Source organism: Gossypium arboreum, chromosome 6 (genome assembly GCF_025698485.1).
Source record: "Gossypium arboreum isolate Shixiya-1 chromosome 6, ASM2569848v2, whole genome shotgun sequence".
NCBI lineage: Eukaryota > Viridiplantae > Streptophyta > Magnoliopsida > Malvales > Malvaceae > Gossypium > Gossypium arboreum.
The window spans coordinates 137,266,971-137,280,240 of NC_069075.1; the positions used below are offsets into that span (position 1 = coordinate 137,266,971).

The 13,270-nt window shown below is 31.5% G+C and overlaps 2 protein-coding genes across 4 annotated transcripts; both read right to left on the reverse strand.

Moving 5' to 3' along the window:
• Positions 1 to 271: 271 nt before the first annotated feature.
• LOC108484408 (F-box/kelch-repeat protein At1g22040-like) lies at positions 272 to 2,960 on the reverse strand. 3 transcript variants are annotated; one of them, XM_053030215.1, is made up of 2 exons: positions 2,763 to 2,960; positions 272 to 1,982 (listed from the first exon to the last, which is right to left on the reverse strand). In XM_053030215.1, exon 2 carries the CDS (start codon positions 1,970 to 1,972, stop codon positions 557 to 559), a length of 1,416 nt encoding a protein of 471 aa, XP_052886175.1. In that variant the 5' UTR covers positions 1,973 to 1,982; positions 2,763 to 2,960; the 3' UTR covers positions 272 to 556. The 3 variants fall into 3 exon arrangements, with proteins under 3 accessions (XP_052886175.1, XP_017643671.2, XP_017643670.2); XM_017788182.2 differs by having other exon boundaries at positions 272 to 2,014; positions 2,763 to 2,958; XM_017788181.2 differs by having other exon boundaries at positions 272 to 1,989; positions 2,763 to 2,935.
• Positions 2,961 to 11,965: 9,005 nt separating this feature from the next.
• Positions 11,966 to 12,995, reverse strand: LOC108485685 (protein FANTASTIC FOUR 3). The gene has a single exon (XM_017789538.2). The coding sequence runs from the start codon at positions 12,793 to 12,795 to the stop codon at positions 12,064 to 12,066; it is 732 nt and encodes a 243-aa protein (XP_017645027.1). The 5' UTR covers positions 12,796 to 12,995; the 3' UTR covers positions 11,966 to 12,063.
• Between the last annotated feature and the right edge of the window lie 275 nt (positions 12,996 to 13,270).

Here is a 13,270-nt window from a genome sequence, read left to right on the forward strand (position 1 = left end):
AAGTAGAGTGATAATAAGGTTGTAAAAGTACGATTAAGAGTGATATCAATTCTAAGTGCTTATATTTCTTGGAAAGCCGAATCTAAATATTTGCACTAGCCACAGAGGAAGAAAGACACCAAATTTGAAGTAAATTAGCAGCCAAGCAATAAACTTAGTTTCATGTGTGTGTATATATATCTCCATTTGATTTTCATTTCTTTGTGAAGTTTGGCACAACCATGCATTACTGAGATAATAATGAAAGGTGGAAAATGAATTAATAATGAACTTGTATACTTATAAAAGCTCTATATGCTCATATTATAATCAAGACGATAGAATTTCCTTTAATTTACTACAATGCTATTTACTACACATTGAAATCGGCTGGGATCCTTGCATTAGATACTAACATCCGGTAACATGACCGAAGGTGAACCACAGACAAATGACAATCCCCAATTCTGAACTTCCGGACAGGGTATATTATCTTCTTTAGAATTCCCTAACATCATTTCTACAAATTCCAGGCAATAAATATCATAAATTGCATCCGACATCGTGCTTGATTCACCTATATGTCAAGTACCAGACAACTAACAAGTTCAGCAGAGCCGAAATCTCTGGCGGCAATAACCTTCCAGTTAACTGTTTCTGATTCGGTAAGTGAATCAGGAACTCGGCTTAAGGAACTATCTGAAAAATAAGTCGAGCTTGACAGCAAAGGACTGAACTTATGCTGTGGCTCAGCCTGGAGAACGGCAATGTCATGATTGGGATCTTTCGTGATGACATGAAGCCTTCCATGAAATCCAGCAAGTAAAAACGGAGATTCCGAATTAGAAAAATCATTAATAGGGACATTTCCAATGACAACCTTCCAAGCATCATCGGTTTGATCATACACCTTTATTTTACCCCTATCCAATGAGCCGGAAGCATCACAAGCATATAATTGACCATCAAGCACAACACTCAACTTTGTACCTGCTTGCTTTGAAGGCCAGCCCTCTCCCATGCCACTTGGCATATCACCCCATGAATTTGTTTCAGGATCATAAATCTCACCCCCGGCATCAACGATGAAGGGCCATGAATATAAACTCTGAGCTACACATAACCTACCCATATATGAAGTCATTCCAGTGGCAATAGGCTTCAACACGTCAGCCAAAAAGGCATTAGGTAACTCATGAGCTCTTGAACATGGCATACTTGGGACTTGGGACCAAGTACTGGTGTGGGGATCGAAAACTTCAGCAGACTGAAGAGGAGTCAATCCACCTCGGCCTTGACTAACTCCTCCTACAACGTATAACTTATCATTTAAAATGCTCGTCTTACAGTAGGCCCTACCTATTGACATAGGAGTCATTTCGCTCCAGGCATTTAGAATTGGATTGTACCGCCAGACATTTTTCATGGTAGAAACTCTAGAGAATCCCCCTAGCACATAAAGACATCCATCGACAGTACCAATGCCACAACCACAAAATGGTGCATGATCCGATCCATCCTTCTGCCCAAGCCAGCTTTTTATAAATTCAGCAACTTTGATGCTAGGTCCCACCATGTTCCATAAACTCTTCCGGGATTCTCCTTCAAAAACGGCACTCGGAATTGATGGCAGCCTCTGCCATTTCCTTGACAAAGGGTCCAAACCATACCATAGAGGCTTTTCCTCGTCAAGTTTAGTTAACACATATAACCACTCCTCTGTCTTTCCAAGTTCTTTTCTCAAATTAAACAATTGAGGGCTCATAACAGTCGCCTTCCACTTCTGTGACAACAACCTTAAATTGAAGTAGTGAATTCTAGGAAGTCGAGCAAGGATCTGCAATGACAGCTCATCAGGAAGACAAGGAATCAATCTTGAGTTATCTTCATTCAAGCATGAGGACTTATTTTTCTTGCACGTTCCACTTTGTGAGACCTCGTTGCAGTCATTTATCGAACTCCTTGGTGCAGCCAAGCTCAGAACAGCCCCCATGAATTTTAGCCTGCTTGCTGCAATGTTGATGTCATTGGACTTCTATTGATCAATGAAAATGTTACAGATGAAAGAACCGAAGTAAAACTATAAGATGCAATGCTCATTATTAGACCCAACAAATGCATCTTCAGGCCATTCTTTGACTTTCAGCTAGCACAAACTTAACATAAATCAAAAGGAAACACCCTTTACTCCTCTTTCTTCTCCTAAAAGCCAAGCCAAAGTCTATGAAATTCGATTCAACTATTCCCCCAACCTCTAAAGTCTCTACCCCCAAAAGAAAGGAAGACAATATAATTAAACTAACATAGCATTGGACTAAATAATTCATTTAAACCAATTTCCCTGCAATTGTGTTCAAAGATTAATCCCCATCACCTCCCCCCCCAAAAAAAAAAATTACATAGAAAACACTGCAAAAAAAGAAAAAAGAAAAAAGAAGACCTTCTTCCCCAATTTACATCACCCATCAATACAAAGAAGAAAGATATATAACACTTCTAACTCAATTTCAGATCAACCCACCTAATGATCATAAAACTTTCACTGCTAATCATACTGTTAATTTTTCCCAAACTCAACCATTCTACTTCAACGTCATCAACAGATAATTAGTGAAAGAAACAGAAAATTTTTACAAAATAAAATCAAATGCAAGAAAAAAAAACCATAATTCAGAATTTTAAAAGAATTGAAGGAGAAACTGCATGAATTTCAGGTGCATTTACTCGGATCTTTAACTGGAACAAAAATAAATAAAGAAAGGAAGGGTTGAGTGAAAAATTACCTAACACTCAGAAAATAGTAACATCCAAATTAGCAAGTGAAGCGATCTATCAAACCCAAAAGCGAATTTTGTTGGGACACTGTGTTTGCAATTCTAAATACTAAATTGCAGTTCATTTCTGGCTGCTCGAAATACATATAAATAATAAACAGAATCAGCAAAAAATAAAATAAAAATTTTAGGCAGACCGATCATGATAAAATAATAACAATAACGTTTGTTTACGCTTTGCCACGTTTACAAACAATGCCGACGTGTATCACAAAAATCAGGATTTTTTTTATTTTTTCCTCATTTCTTTATTAGTCAACGTGTAAATTAATTATATTTTATTATTCTTACATGTGACATCTCATTAATGGTTGTTGTTAAAGTTGTGTTTTCACATTACGAGGTTCTTTTCGTTTAGGCCCATAAATCTTTATGGGCTCATTAGGCCCAGGATTAGTTTCACCCCTTTCATTTTCATCTTTAAATTTTCGGATTTAAAATAAAAAATGGAATTCTAGAATTGGTTAAAATGTGATGTTACTTCTTATACTTTGACAAAATTTGAGATTTAGTCCTTGTTCTTTATAAGTTAAAAATTCAATGTCAGACTTTTTCAATTTGAAATTCGAGTTCAATCATTATCGTCATTGGTAATTTTTATCAAATTGTTTTGCTCGGTACAAAGGAAAGAAAATTAGAAAGATGGAAAATTGAAGGATTGGAAAACTATAAGGATGAAAAATATAAATTTTCTTTCCATAAGTGTGCTTGGTAGGATAGATGGAAAAATAGAAAAAAAAATACAATTTTCTTTCTCTCTGTTATTTGGTAGAGTTGAAAAGTAAAAGAAAAGAAATTAAAACAATTGAAAAATATTTAATTTGAACTAACATACACTTGTCTCTCATTTTCTTTCCTTTCATAGTTCCAATTTGAAAGAATTGATTTTTATGTATTAAGACGAAAAATTATCACTCTTATTTTCTTTCTTCTCACTTTTCTTCCTGTAACACCCCTATCCCGTATTTGTTGCCGAAATAGGGTTTCGAGGCATTATTAGAATTTACATATCATTTAACAAAAAATTTCAATTAAATACTTACTGATTCAATGCATCATATAAATAAACATATTACCGTTCAATCAATAACTTGGCACTTGTCTAAGTATCAAACAACAACATTGTTAGTATACTTGTACATATTTCATAAAATTTCAACATTGATATACCTATTTTCTCGACATATCACACTTAAGTTTAATAATGATTCTTAATTTACATAATTTCCTTCTATTAACATATCAAAGATAATCATATATGTACATGTCAAAATATATTATTCTCTTACCATTTCTTCATAAGCATATATCATTCATTTAGTTATATAAATATTTCATACACCATCATTTCCATATATCTTATGTATATTTATTTCGGTAATTGTTCATGTTAAGCTTAACATAAATTAAATTCCATGTACCTATATTTATTTCATTTATCTATCTTCTTAATTGTTTCATACAACTATTTTGTACATATATTTTCATATGACCAATTCTTGTAAAAATTTCACACAACCATTTTGTATAACCAATTCATATAACCATTCATATAACCATCTGTATAACCATTAGTTGTTCAACAGATGTCTTGGCATCTCTCATCCACGATCTTATTTATCTTCGACATGATGCCATAGTGTCTTTCAACTATGGTCTTACTCAGTTTCTATCATGTTGCCATGGTATCTTTCGACCATGGTCTTATTCATTTCATGTCACGTTGCCATGGTATCTTTCAACCATGGTCTTACACATTTCATTTCAAAAAGCACACTCCCGCGAACCTCATCCTTACAGTGAGATTACTAGTTCAGGCTAAATCCCCTGTAATATAAACTCATAGAGTATTTTAGGATTACCAGTCCAAGCTAAATCCCCTGCAATGACAATTACTCTAATGAGCTTGGATCTGAATTACCAGTCCAGGCTAAATTCAGACCCTAATTCGGATTACTCGTCCGGGCTAAATTCATTTTACACATACTCTTCGAGAGGGCTATATCAGGATAGGATCAACCGCCCGGGCTAGATCCTTTTTACCATCAATTCATTTTTTAGATATCCATCGAATTTTCCTTTCATTCAATCGGGACTTCTTCCCCTTTTTATCAAATATATCAATGTTTCATCAATTTTCATTCCAGGAATATTTAAATCATGTTCACATCAATAACATACATTTAAAGCATTTAAGAATATAATTCAAGTTACACGAACTTTCCTGGCTAAATTGTAGAGATACCAAGATTCAAGGGCATTTTGGTAAATTTTTCATTTTCCCCAATTTTCACCCAATCTTGATCCAAATTAATAATTTCATTCAATTTATTAATTTAATCAATAAAACAATTCATTTCCTTTAATTTGATCATTTTTGATATTTTTAAAATTTTCTGTCAAATCATATACAGGTCGCTTGTTTAAAAAAAAAAGGTACTTCATCGGACAACTTACTGTACATTCGTAGTTGCTATATTTCATCCAGGTAACATATAACAGCTTGACCTTTTATAAAAGTGCCCCTACAATTTTTCTTTTATTCAATTTAGTCCCTGGGTCTAAAATATGCAAATTAACCATACTAGCTGAATATTCATATATATTTTCTTCCTCCTCCTCTCCATTGCACATCCTTAATGTATATAACATGCTTATAAGTAACATTATCTATAATTTCACTATTTACTTATATGTATACTCAAAGTTGTCCATCCATGTTATAGTTAATAAATTATTTTTATCTTAAGATACAGAACTCCAAATTAAGATCCATTAATTTTCCCTGAAACTAGACTCACATATCTTCTTACCATAAAATTTTCAGAATTTTTGGTTTAGCCAATAAGTAGATTTTATTCTTTAAATTTACCCTTGTTCTGCTGTCTAACAATTCTGACCCTTCTTCGCTAAGAATTAATTATCTCCTCGTACGAGATTCAGATGATGTTACTGCTTATTTCTCTTGAAAATAGACTCATTAAAGATTTTAAACATATAAATTTAAGTCCTTAATTATTTTTCTCCAATTTTTTATGATTTTCCAAATTTAGAATAGGGGAACCCGAAATCATTCTGACATTATCTCACAAAATTTATTATATCTCATAATTCACAATTCCATTTCTTACACTGTTTCTTCTATAAGAAACTAGACTCAATAAGCTTTAATTCCATTTTTTCATCCTCTAATTCGATTTTCACAATTTATGGTGATTTTTCAAAGTTAGCCTACTGCTGCTGTCCAAAACTGTTTTAGTGCAAGATGTTTATTTACCATGTTTACAACACCCTTATTTTCTTTCTCTACACTATTTCTCATCACTTTCTCTTAGTTTCTCTTCACCAACATGTCAAGAACATAGGTCCATATATAAGAAAACTCTACATTAGTATCAATTCCATGCTTTTTAATAATATCAAACTTAAAAATATATTGAAATCTTGATGTTCTTACCTTTTCTTATTGATTTCAACCTTTAACTTGATTTTTCTCTCTCCTCCAGCTTCTATTTCTTGAATTCAACTTGATATTCTAGCTCCCCATAGTCTCCTTATTATCTTTCTCTCTTGATGCTATGGAAATTCTTTTGATTTCTAAGTAAAATGGTGAATTTTTGGTGGAAGAACCAAATTGTAAGGAAAGAAAAACTTCTTCTTTTCTTCTTCTTCTTCTTCTCACATTAGTTGCATAAGAAAGGTGGTCATCTTCCTCTTTCTTGCCTTACATATATATATATATATTAAATAAAATAATAAAATAATAATAAAATATCATTTAAAAATCAATTTAAAGTATTAATAGACTAATATTTATTTATTTAATTTATCTAAAATATCTCCAACATCATCATTATCTCTAGATTTCTCTCTCTTTCTAATTGACCATATTGCCCTTGATTAGCTTTTAAAATTCCATCCTTGAGTCATCATTTAATTTGGTAAAATTACAATTTAGTCTCTCATAATTCTTCACCTATCCAATTTGGTCCTAATTCATCCATTTTCCTTTGGTTTCTAGATCATTCCACCCTTGAAATATTTGCACTATTGATCCTTAAACTTTTTCATATTTACACTTTAACTCCTCAAGTTTTGAATATTTACTCTTGTGCAACAAAACTTTTCACACTTTTACAAGTTAGTCCTTTCCTGAATCAAGATATCATAATTTACTTCCCAATGTTTTCATAACTCAAAACTTCCCTTTTTATCACTTATTTCCTTATTTTTCTATATCAAGGATAATATCTTACTATAGAAATTTTTAAGGTATTACACTTCCGAACCAATTACGCTCAAAATTTATTTTCTTTCCAGTTTTTCACTCCCTTCTCCCATCCCTTCACGTTTTCACCAATCAAACACACCCTAAGAGTTAACGCCTTCTTTTCACAAAAAGAAATATGCATAAATTTCTTTAAAAAAAAACTTGCTTGACAACACAATCGCCTTGCCCACACTTCTTATCTCAAAAAATGCCACTTTCTAATTTTCCTTTTGACGGGACAAGTGCTGTATATAATATTAACTAGAGGTGATCATGGGTTGGACCGAGTTCAACCCAAGCCTTAATAGAATTTTAGGCTCGTTTTCCAGGCCCTAGCTTGGTTTGGCCCGAAAAATGGGCCTAAAATTTTTCCTAAGCCCGGCCCTTCAATATTATTTTTTTATTAAAACAAATTTAAAAATATAACACATCAAATACACTAAAAACATTAAAATAAATGTTTCCTAACAAATTAAAAATAAATTTAAAAATTATTTATATGTAAATAACACTAAGATAGGTGCAACTTAGCAAGCAAATACCTTTAAAATAGTAGCAAAATTAACAATAAAATAAGAGTTATACGATATCTAAAAAATAACAACAAAATAGTAGCAATATAATAGCAAAATGACACCAAAGCAGTGACAAAATAACAGCAAAAATAGTGACAACAACAAAAAGCAATAGAGATTTTTTTTTTGCAAATTTGGGCCGGGTTCAAGACAAAAAATTTTTTTTTGCCCAAATCTATTTTTCGAACCTATATTTTTACCCAAACTCTCTCATTTTTTGAACGGACGTTGGAGCTAAGCCGAGCCATAATAAGTTCTAATATCAACCCTATTATATCAATTCACCTTATAACCACCCACTTCTTAGCTCTTTCTCCCAAGGCTATTTCCTCTCCGTCTTTCTCCCATCTTCTTCTTCATGAGAAAACCCATTTTTCTCCATATTAAAGTTACCCATATCATTTGACTCTTTGTCCTGTTCTAAACACAGTGAATTGACCAATTCATCCATCAACCAAAATTTGCATCATTACTAAAGAAAGAAAAAACAAATATACTTTAAAATTCAAATTATTTATTGTTGTGTTTGAAAAGTAATGACATAAACCAAACTTGGTTTATCAATTTTGAATACTACATAAAACCAATTTTAAGCATATCATACATGTGTCATCATTAAATGGCCACAAAATAATAATAATAAAGTAAGTTAAAAGCATTGAAAATATGTCTATTTGAGTTGGATTGTATCAATTTTGAAACAAATCCAAAGAAGTAGTAACGGATTTTACTGGATGTTTGGTCTACCTTAATACATGAATATAATATATGTCTAGACTTGAAATATGCATGCAAAATATTATTCAATTGGGCACATGTTCTTCCAAAATTTTACAAAAAATAATTCCTCTTTCTTACGAATGATCATCCATTTTAAATCATTTTTCCCTCTTACGAAGATAATGATATTTATTTTGTTTTATTAAAAAAAATCTGTTTTTTACGTGAAAATTTTAAAGATGCATCTATTATAAACCATTCATACATTAAAATTATCCATAGAAAGCCAATGACTCAAAATAAGCACTTAAGAATATAATCTAATTAGATGCCCTGAAGTTGATACTACGATATATTTTTATTAAAATAATATAAAATAAAAATTTAATTACTAAAAATAATATAATCGACATCAAATTCTCATTTCAAATGACGATTTAAATATTTTTAGATAGTATTTCAAAAGTCACCTATTAATTGGATATAGATGTAATTATTTATAATTATATAAGGATGACATATTTGAGTGACTATTTTAATTGGTCAATCCTATTGAATTGTGTGTAAATAGAGTATCCCATAAGGATGACATATTTGAGTAACTATTTTAATTGGTCAGTCCCATTGAATTGTGTGTAAATAGAGTATCTCAATTACACGAGAATTATGACGTAATTATATTTTGTCAATCAAATATGTCCATGGTATTAATTCTTTGCAAGTTAATATCGGTAATACAAAAGAAAAGGGTAATCCCACGTTGATTAGACATAAACTTCTAAGAGGGTTTCTATATAGACTTGTCTTTTTCTTTATTGAGTAATTAGAGCTAAAGGCTTAACATGTGTTGTCATCGTATGATTTGACTTGATTTTTGTTAGCGCATAAATACATACTGCACATGTTTATTTTTAGATAAAACTTCTGATTTTTGACTCTTACACTAGTTTTAGAAAACTGTCACTTGTTGTTTTGCCTTTTTGCCCTTGCTTTTTTTTTTTACTTTACCCTTCCAAAAACTGAATAAATGGGTGGGGGCGGGGGGTCAATTCTCTCATTTTTCAAAACATAGAAAACATAGTTCTCTCATTCCTCCCGTTCTTGCTCTCTAAAATTTCGATATTTTACTAAATTACATTAGTGTGATATTCTATTTAGGAGATTGAGTTTTAAGCGAGATCATTTATGACCCATCCAATTTTTCATGGGAATTGAACTTATTGTGGTTTACCCGATTTTCTTTCAATTTATTTATCGATTCTTTTGAGAAGAGCAATTCCAATTGTTGTTCCACCTGCTCTATTTGGGGGTACAAATATAAAAGTACTATATTAACCTTGGGGGCAACGTCCGTTACTTGATTATACCAATCAGGACGAATTTGCTTCTAAGATAGTGGTTCTTCCACGATATAGTGTTTACTTCATTTTTATTCACGTTCTATGCAATAGTATTATTTTCAACAGTTAAACTATGTCATAAGCCCTTATACTTTTCATAAATTTAGAATTTAGTTCATGTATTTTTATTTTTAGGAATTTAGTCTCTTTATTTTAAAATTTTAAACTTAATTGTTAATATTGTTTAAACTATTTTGTTAAATTCAAGTTCATTACAACATTATTTTTTAGGTACATGACTACCAAATTAATATATAGTTTTTTATTTTAAAATATTACACCAATAAATTTGACAAAAAAATTTCAACATTTATGATAGATCTAAATTTTAAAATCTAAAAAATAAAAAATTAAAATTCTCAAAATAAAAATATAAAAACTAAAATCTAAATTTATAAAAATATAAAAATTATAACATATATTAACCTTCTTTTTAATTCCAATATAATATAATTACTACCTAATAATTATATTTTCAATCCATCATTCCGAATAATTTTATACAAATCCTTCTAGATATGGAATTCACCTTTAAAAGCTGAAACAAGAAACCCAATCTTTTCACCGGTCTATTTACAGTAATAACAAGGAATAATGTAGTAGTGACCGATGATAGTGGCAATGGTAATTGGCAAAGTTTAACTCTAACATAAATAAAGGAGTTGACTTGTGGCATTGGTAGACGCACCACCCAGCTGCGGACAATGACAATTAAAAGGTTAAAGGGGTTTTTGGCAGTGAAATGCTAAAGGTTAAGGCAGAGGCCCTGCAAGCCCAATCATGAGAACTGACACGCATTCACTAAATACATATTGGGAGGTAGCTGTACTTCACACACACATATATATATTTAGTATTTGTTCTTTTTTACCTGCTTATCTACATTCTACTATATGATGATAATACTTAGTACTTTGGTACTTTGGTCCCCTTTGGAAATTGTTCCATCTTGGCTACTTGAGCCTCTCATTTCTGATTCATCCTCGATTTTTCTGCAAACTGGTAGCACCAGTGGCAGTGACAGTGCCACTGCAAGTTTTCTTTTTGAGGGGCGTGACCATCGTGAAACACAACTAGATTTTTCTTCTTTCTTTCATATGCTTGCTTGGGGACAAGGAGGAGAAAAATATCTGGCTCAGGTTTTTTCTTATTTCTGAAAACGATTGATGTTTGATGAAAATGATGCTTGAGATGTGATCATAATGAATGGTGATGCTTTGGGAAATGAAAACTGAACCATTTTTTTCTCAGTTAATTTAGTAAAAATCTTTAATAAATAAATTAATTAATTACTTCCTATTAGTATTATGAATTTTTATATTAAAAATTTATTTATTTAAAAATTAATTTAATTAATCGTTATACATTAAATTAAAATAAATTAATTATACTGTTAAAAATTTTATTTGCTTTTATTATTAACTAATTTTTATATTTTAACATGAGATACACATGAGATATACATAACATGCTATATATCACTATATGATTATTTTATTAGCCACATTAATTTTTAACTGTATAAATAAATAAATTTTAAAAGAAAAATAATTTACTTTTGATCGAACATATTAAAATAAACAACTATTTTGTAAGGATTCCAGCATGCATCATCTGTTTCATATAAGAAATTTTGACATATGATGAAGGGTCAAGTCTAAAAAAACTAGAGAAGAGTGCAAATTGTAAATCAAAATGGACAAAGTTTAGCAATGGTACCACTAATAATTGAAAATGAGTTGGGGGTAAAGCTAAAATTGTGCAAAGTGCTCGTATTAACCCATTCCTCTTCCCATCAAAATGCACCTTTCCATGTGATATGTTGTGCTGGTTTTATATCCCAATAATACCATATCCTTTCTTTTGCAAAATATAATGGAAAAAAATGGTAAGGAAATAGCAACATTTAGCATGGAATAAGCTAGACATTATCACAATGACCAGCTAGATAAACCCAAGAAAGAAAAAGGAAATATGGAATAAGCAATTATCCCTAATAAATGAAATATCTATCGGAAACCCTAACAATTATCATATCGTAATACCCTTTGAAAGCCTCTAAAATCTAATGCCACTAACCTTAAAAAGGGTATGAAAAGGACAACTCACTCTTTTTATCACACCAATGAAGATGACCACCCAAATAGAAGAAAGTAGGAGGGAAAATAAGAAAAAGAGAAAAATGGGTTTCTAAGGCTGTTGAATCGTACATATTTCCATTTATCCAATAAAAGCGACACCTCATTTTTTACCCTTAAAAGAGTTTATTATTTTGGGTAACTAAGCTAAGAGTGAACTGGCCTGATTGCTGGCAAACCCAGAAAACATGTGGGACTTGTTCTTACACTGCTGTAGTTCATGCACTTCCCTCCATTTGCTGCTATCCCATTATCATTATTATCACCAATTGGATATTTCACCATTGATTCTTCACTCTCATTATTGTCTTTAATCGAAGTTTCAACAACAACATTACCTTGATCATCCTCTTCCTTTGCTTCTTCTTCTTCTTCTTCTTCTACATCCTTCGCTTCTTCTTCTTCTTCTTCTACATCTGTATCATTATCCTCATTATCCAAGGGAATAAGATGCAATGTTAAACGACCATTGGATCGATGAGCCCGGAAATATTCATGGTGTTTAACCTTCTCTTCTCTAAGAATCAACCGTCCGTCATTAGTGTAATACCTTTGAAGCACCCAAGGCATATGAGGTGGTTGATTCTCGGTGCGAGCAAGCGACGGTATCGGCGGAGGGAACTCCTTCTTACACCGCTGTCCTCGCTTCACACGGATTTCACGGCAGACACGGCCGCCGTCACCACCACCACCACCACCACTGCAAACCTGGTCGTTGTTATAGAGATCAAAGCAGCTTTCCATACCAATGTAATCACCAATGACCCAAGAAGCCGCCGATTCAGAAACGAAGCTTGAAGTCATCATACAAAAATTGCAATGCTTCTCAGTTTGGTTCTTCTTTGGACATATGGTTAAGGCTTCAATACCAAACTGCATATCAAATGAAAAAACAGAGGATTTGGGTTTTAGGGTTTTTTTTCCTTCTTCTTTCAAAGGAAATAAAACTAGAATTTCATGAAGACTGAGAGGAAAAAGCAATGAAATATAAAAAAAAGACACATATTGAAGAATGGGAAAGAGATGACAGCTAATATTTATGCGACAATCAAGATTGGGCTATAGATATGGCATAGACCTAGATTTTTACCAAATATTCAATCAATGTATATTTGGTATAATTTGATATACAGTCAGAAAATTAGAGATAATATATTATCTATTTCATAATGCATATAATTAATTAATATTAAACTATAATTTGTGTTTAATTACATTAAAATATAATTTTCTTTGTAATTCAGCAAAGATAACGTATAAAAGTTAAAATAATAATTGATATTTACAATTTACAACCATCAATTAGATGGATCCATAAATATAACAAATTTATGGAATATTTGAATATCTTTTG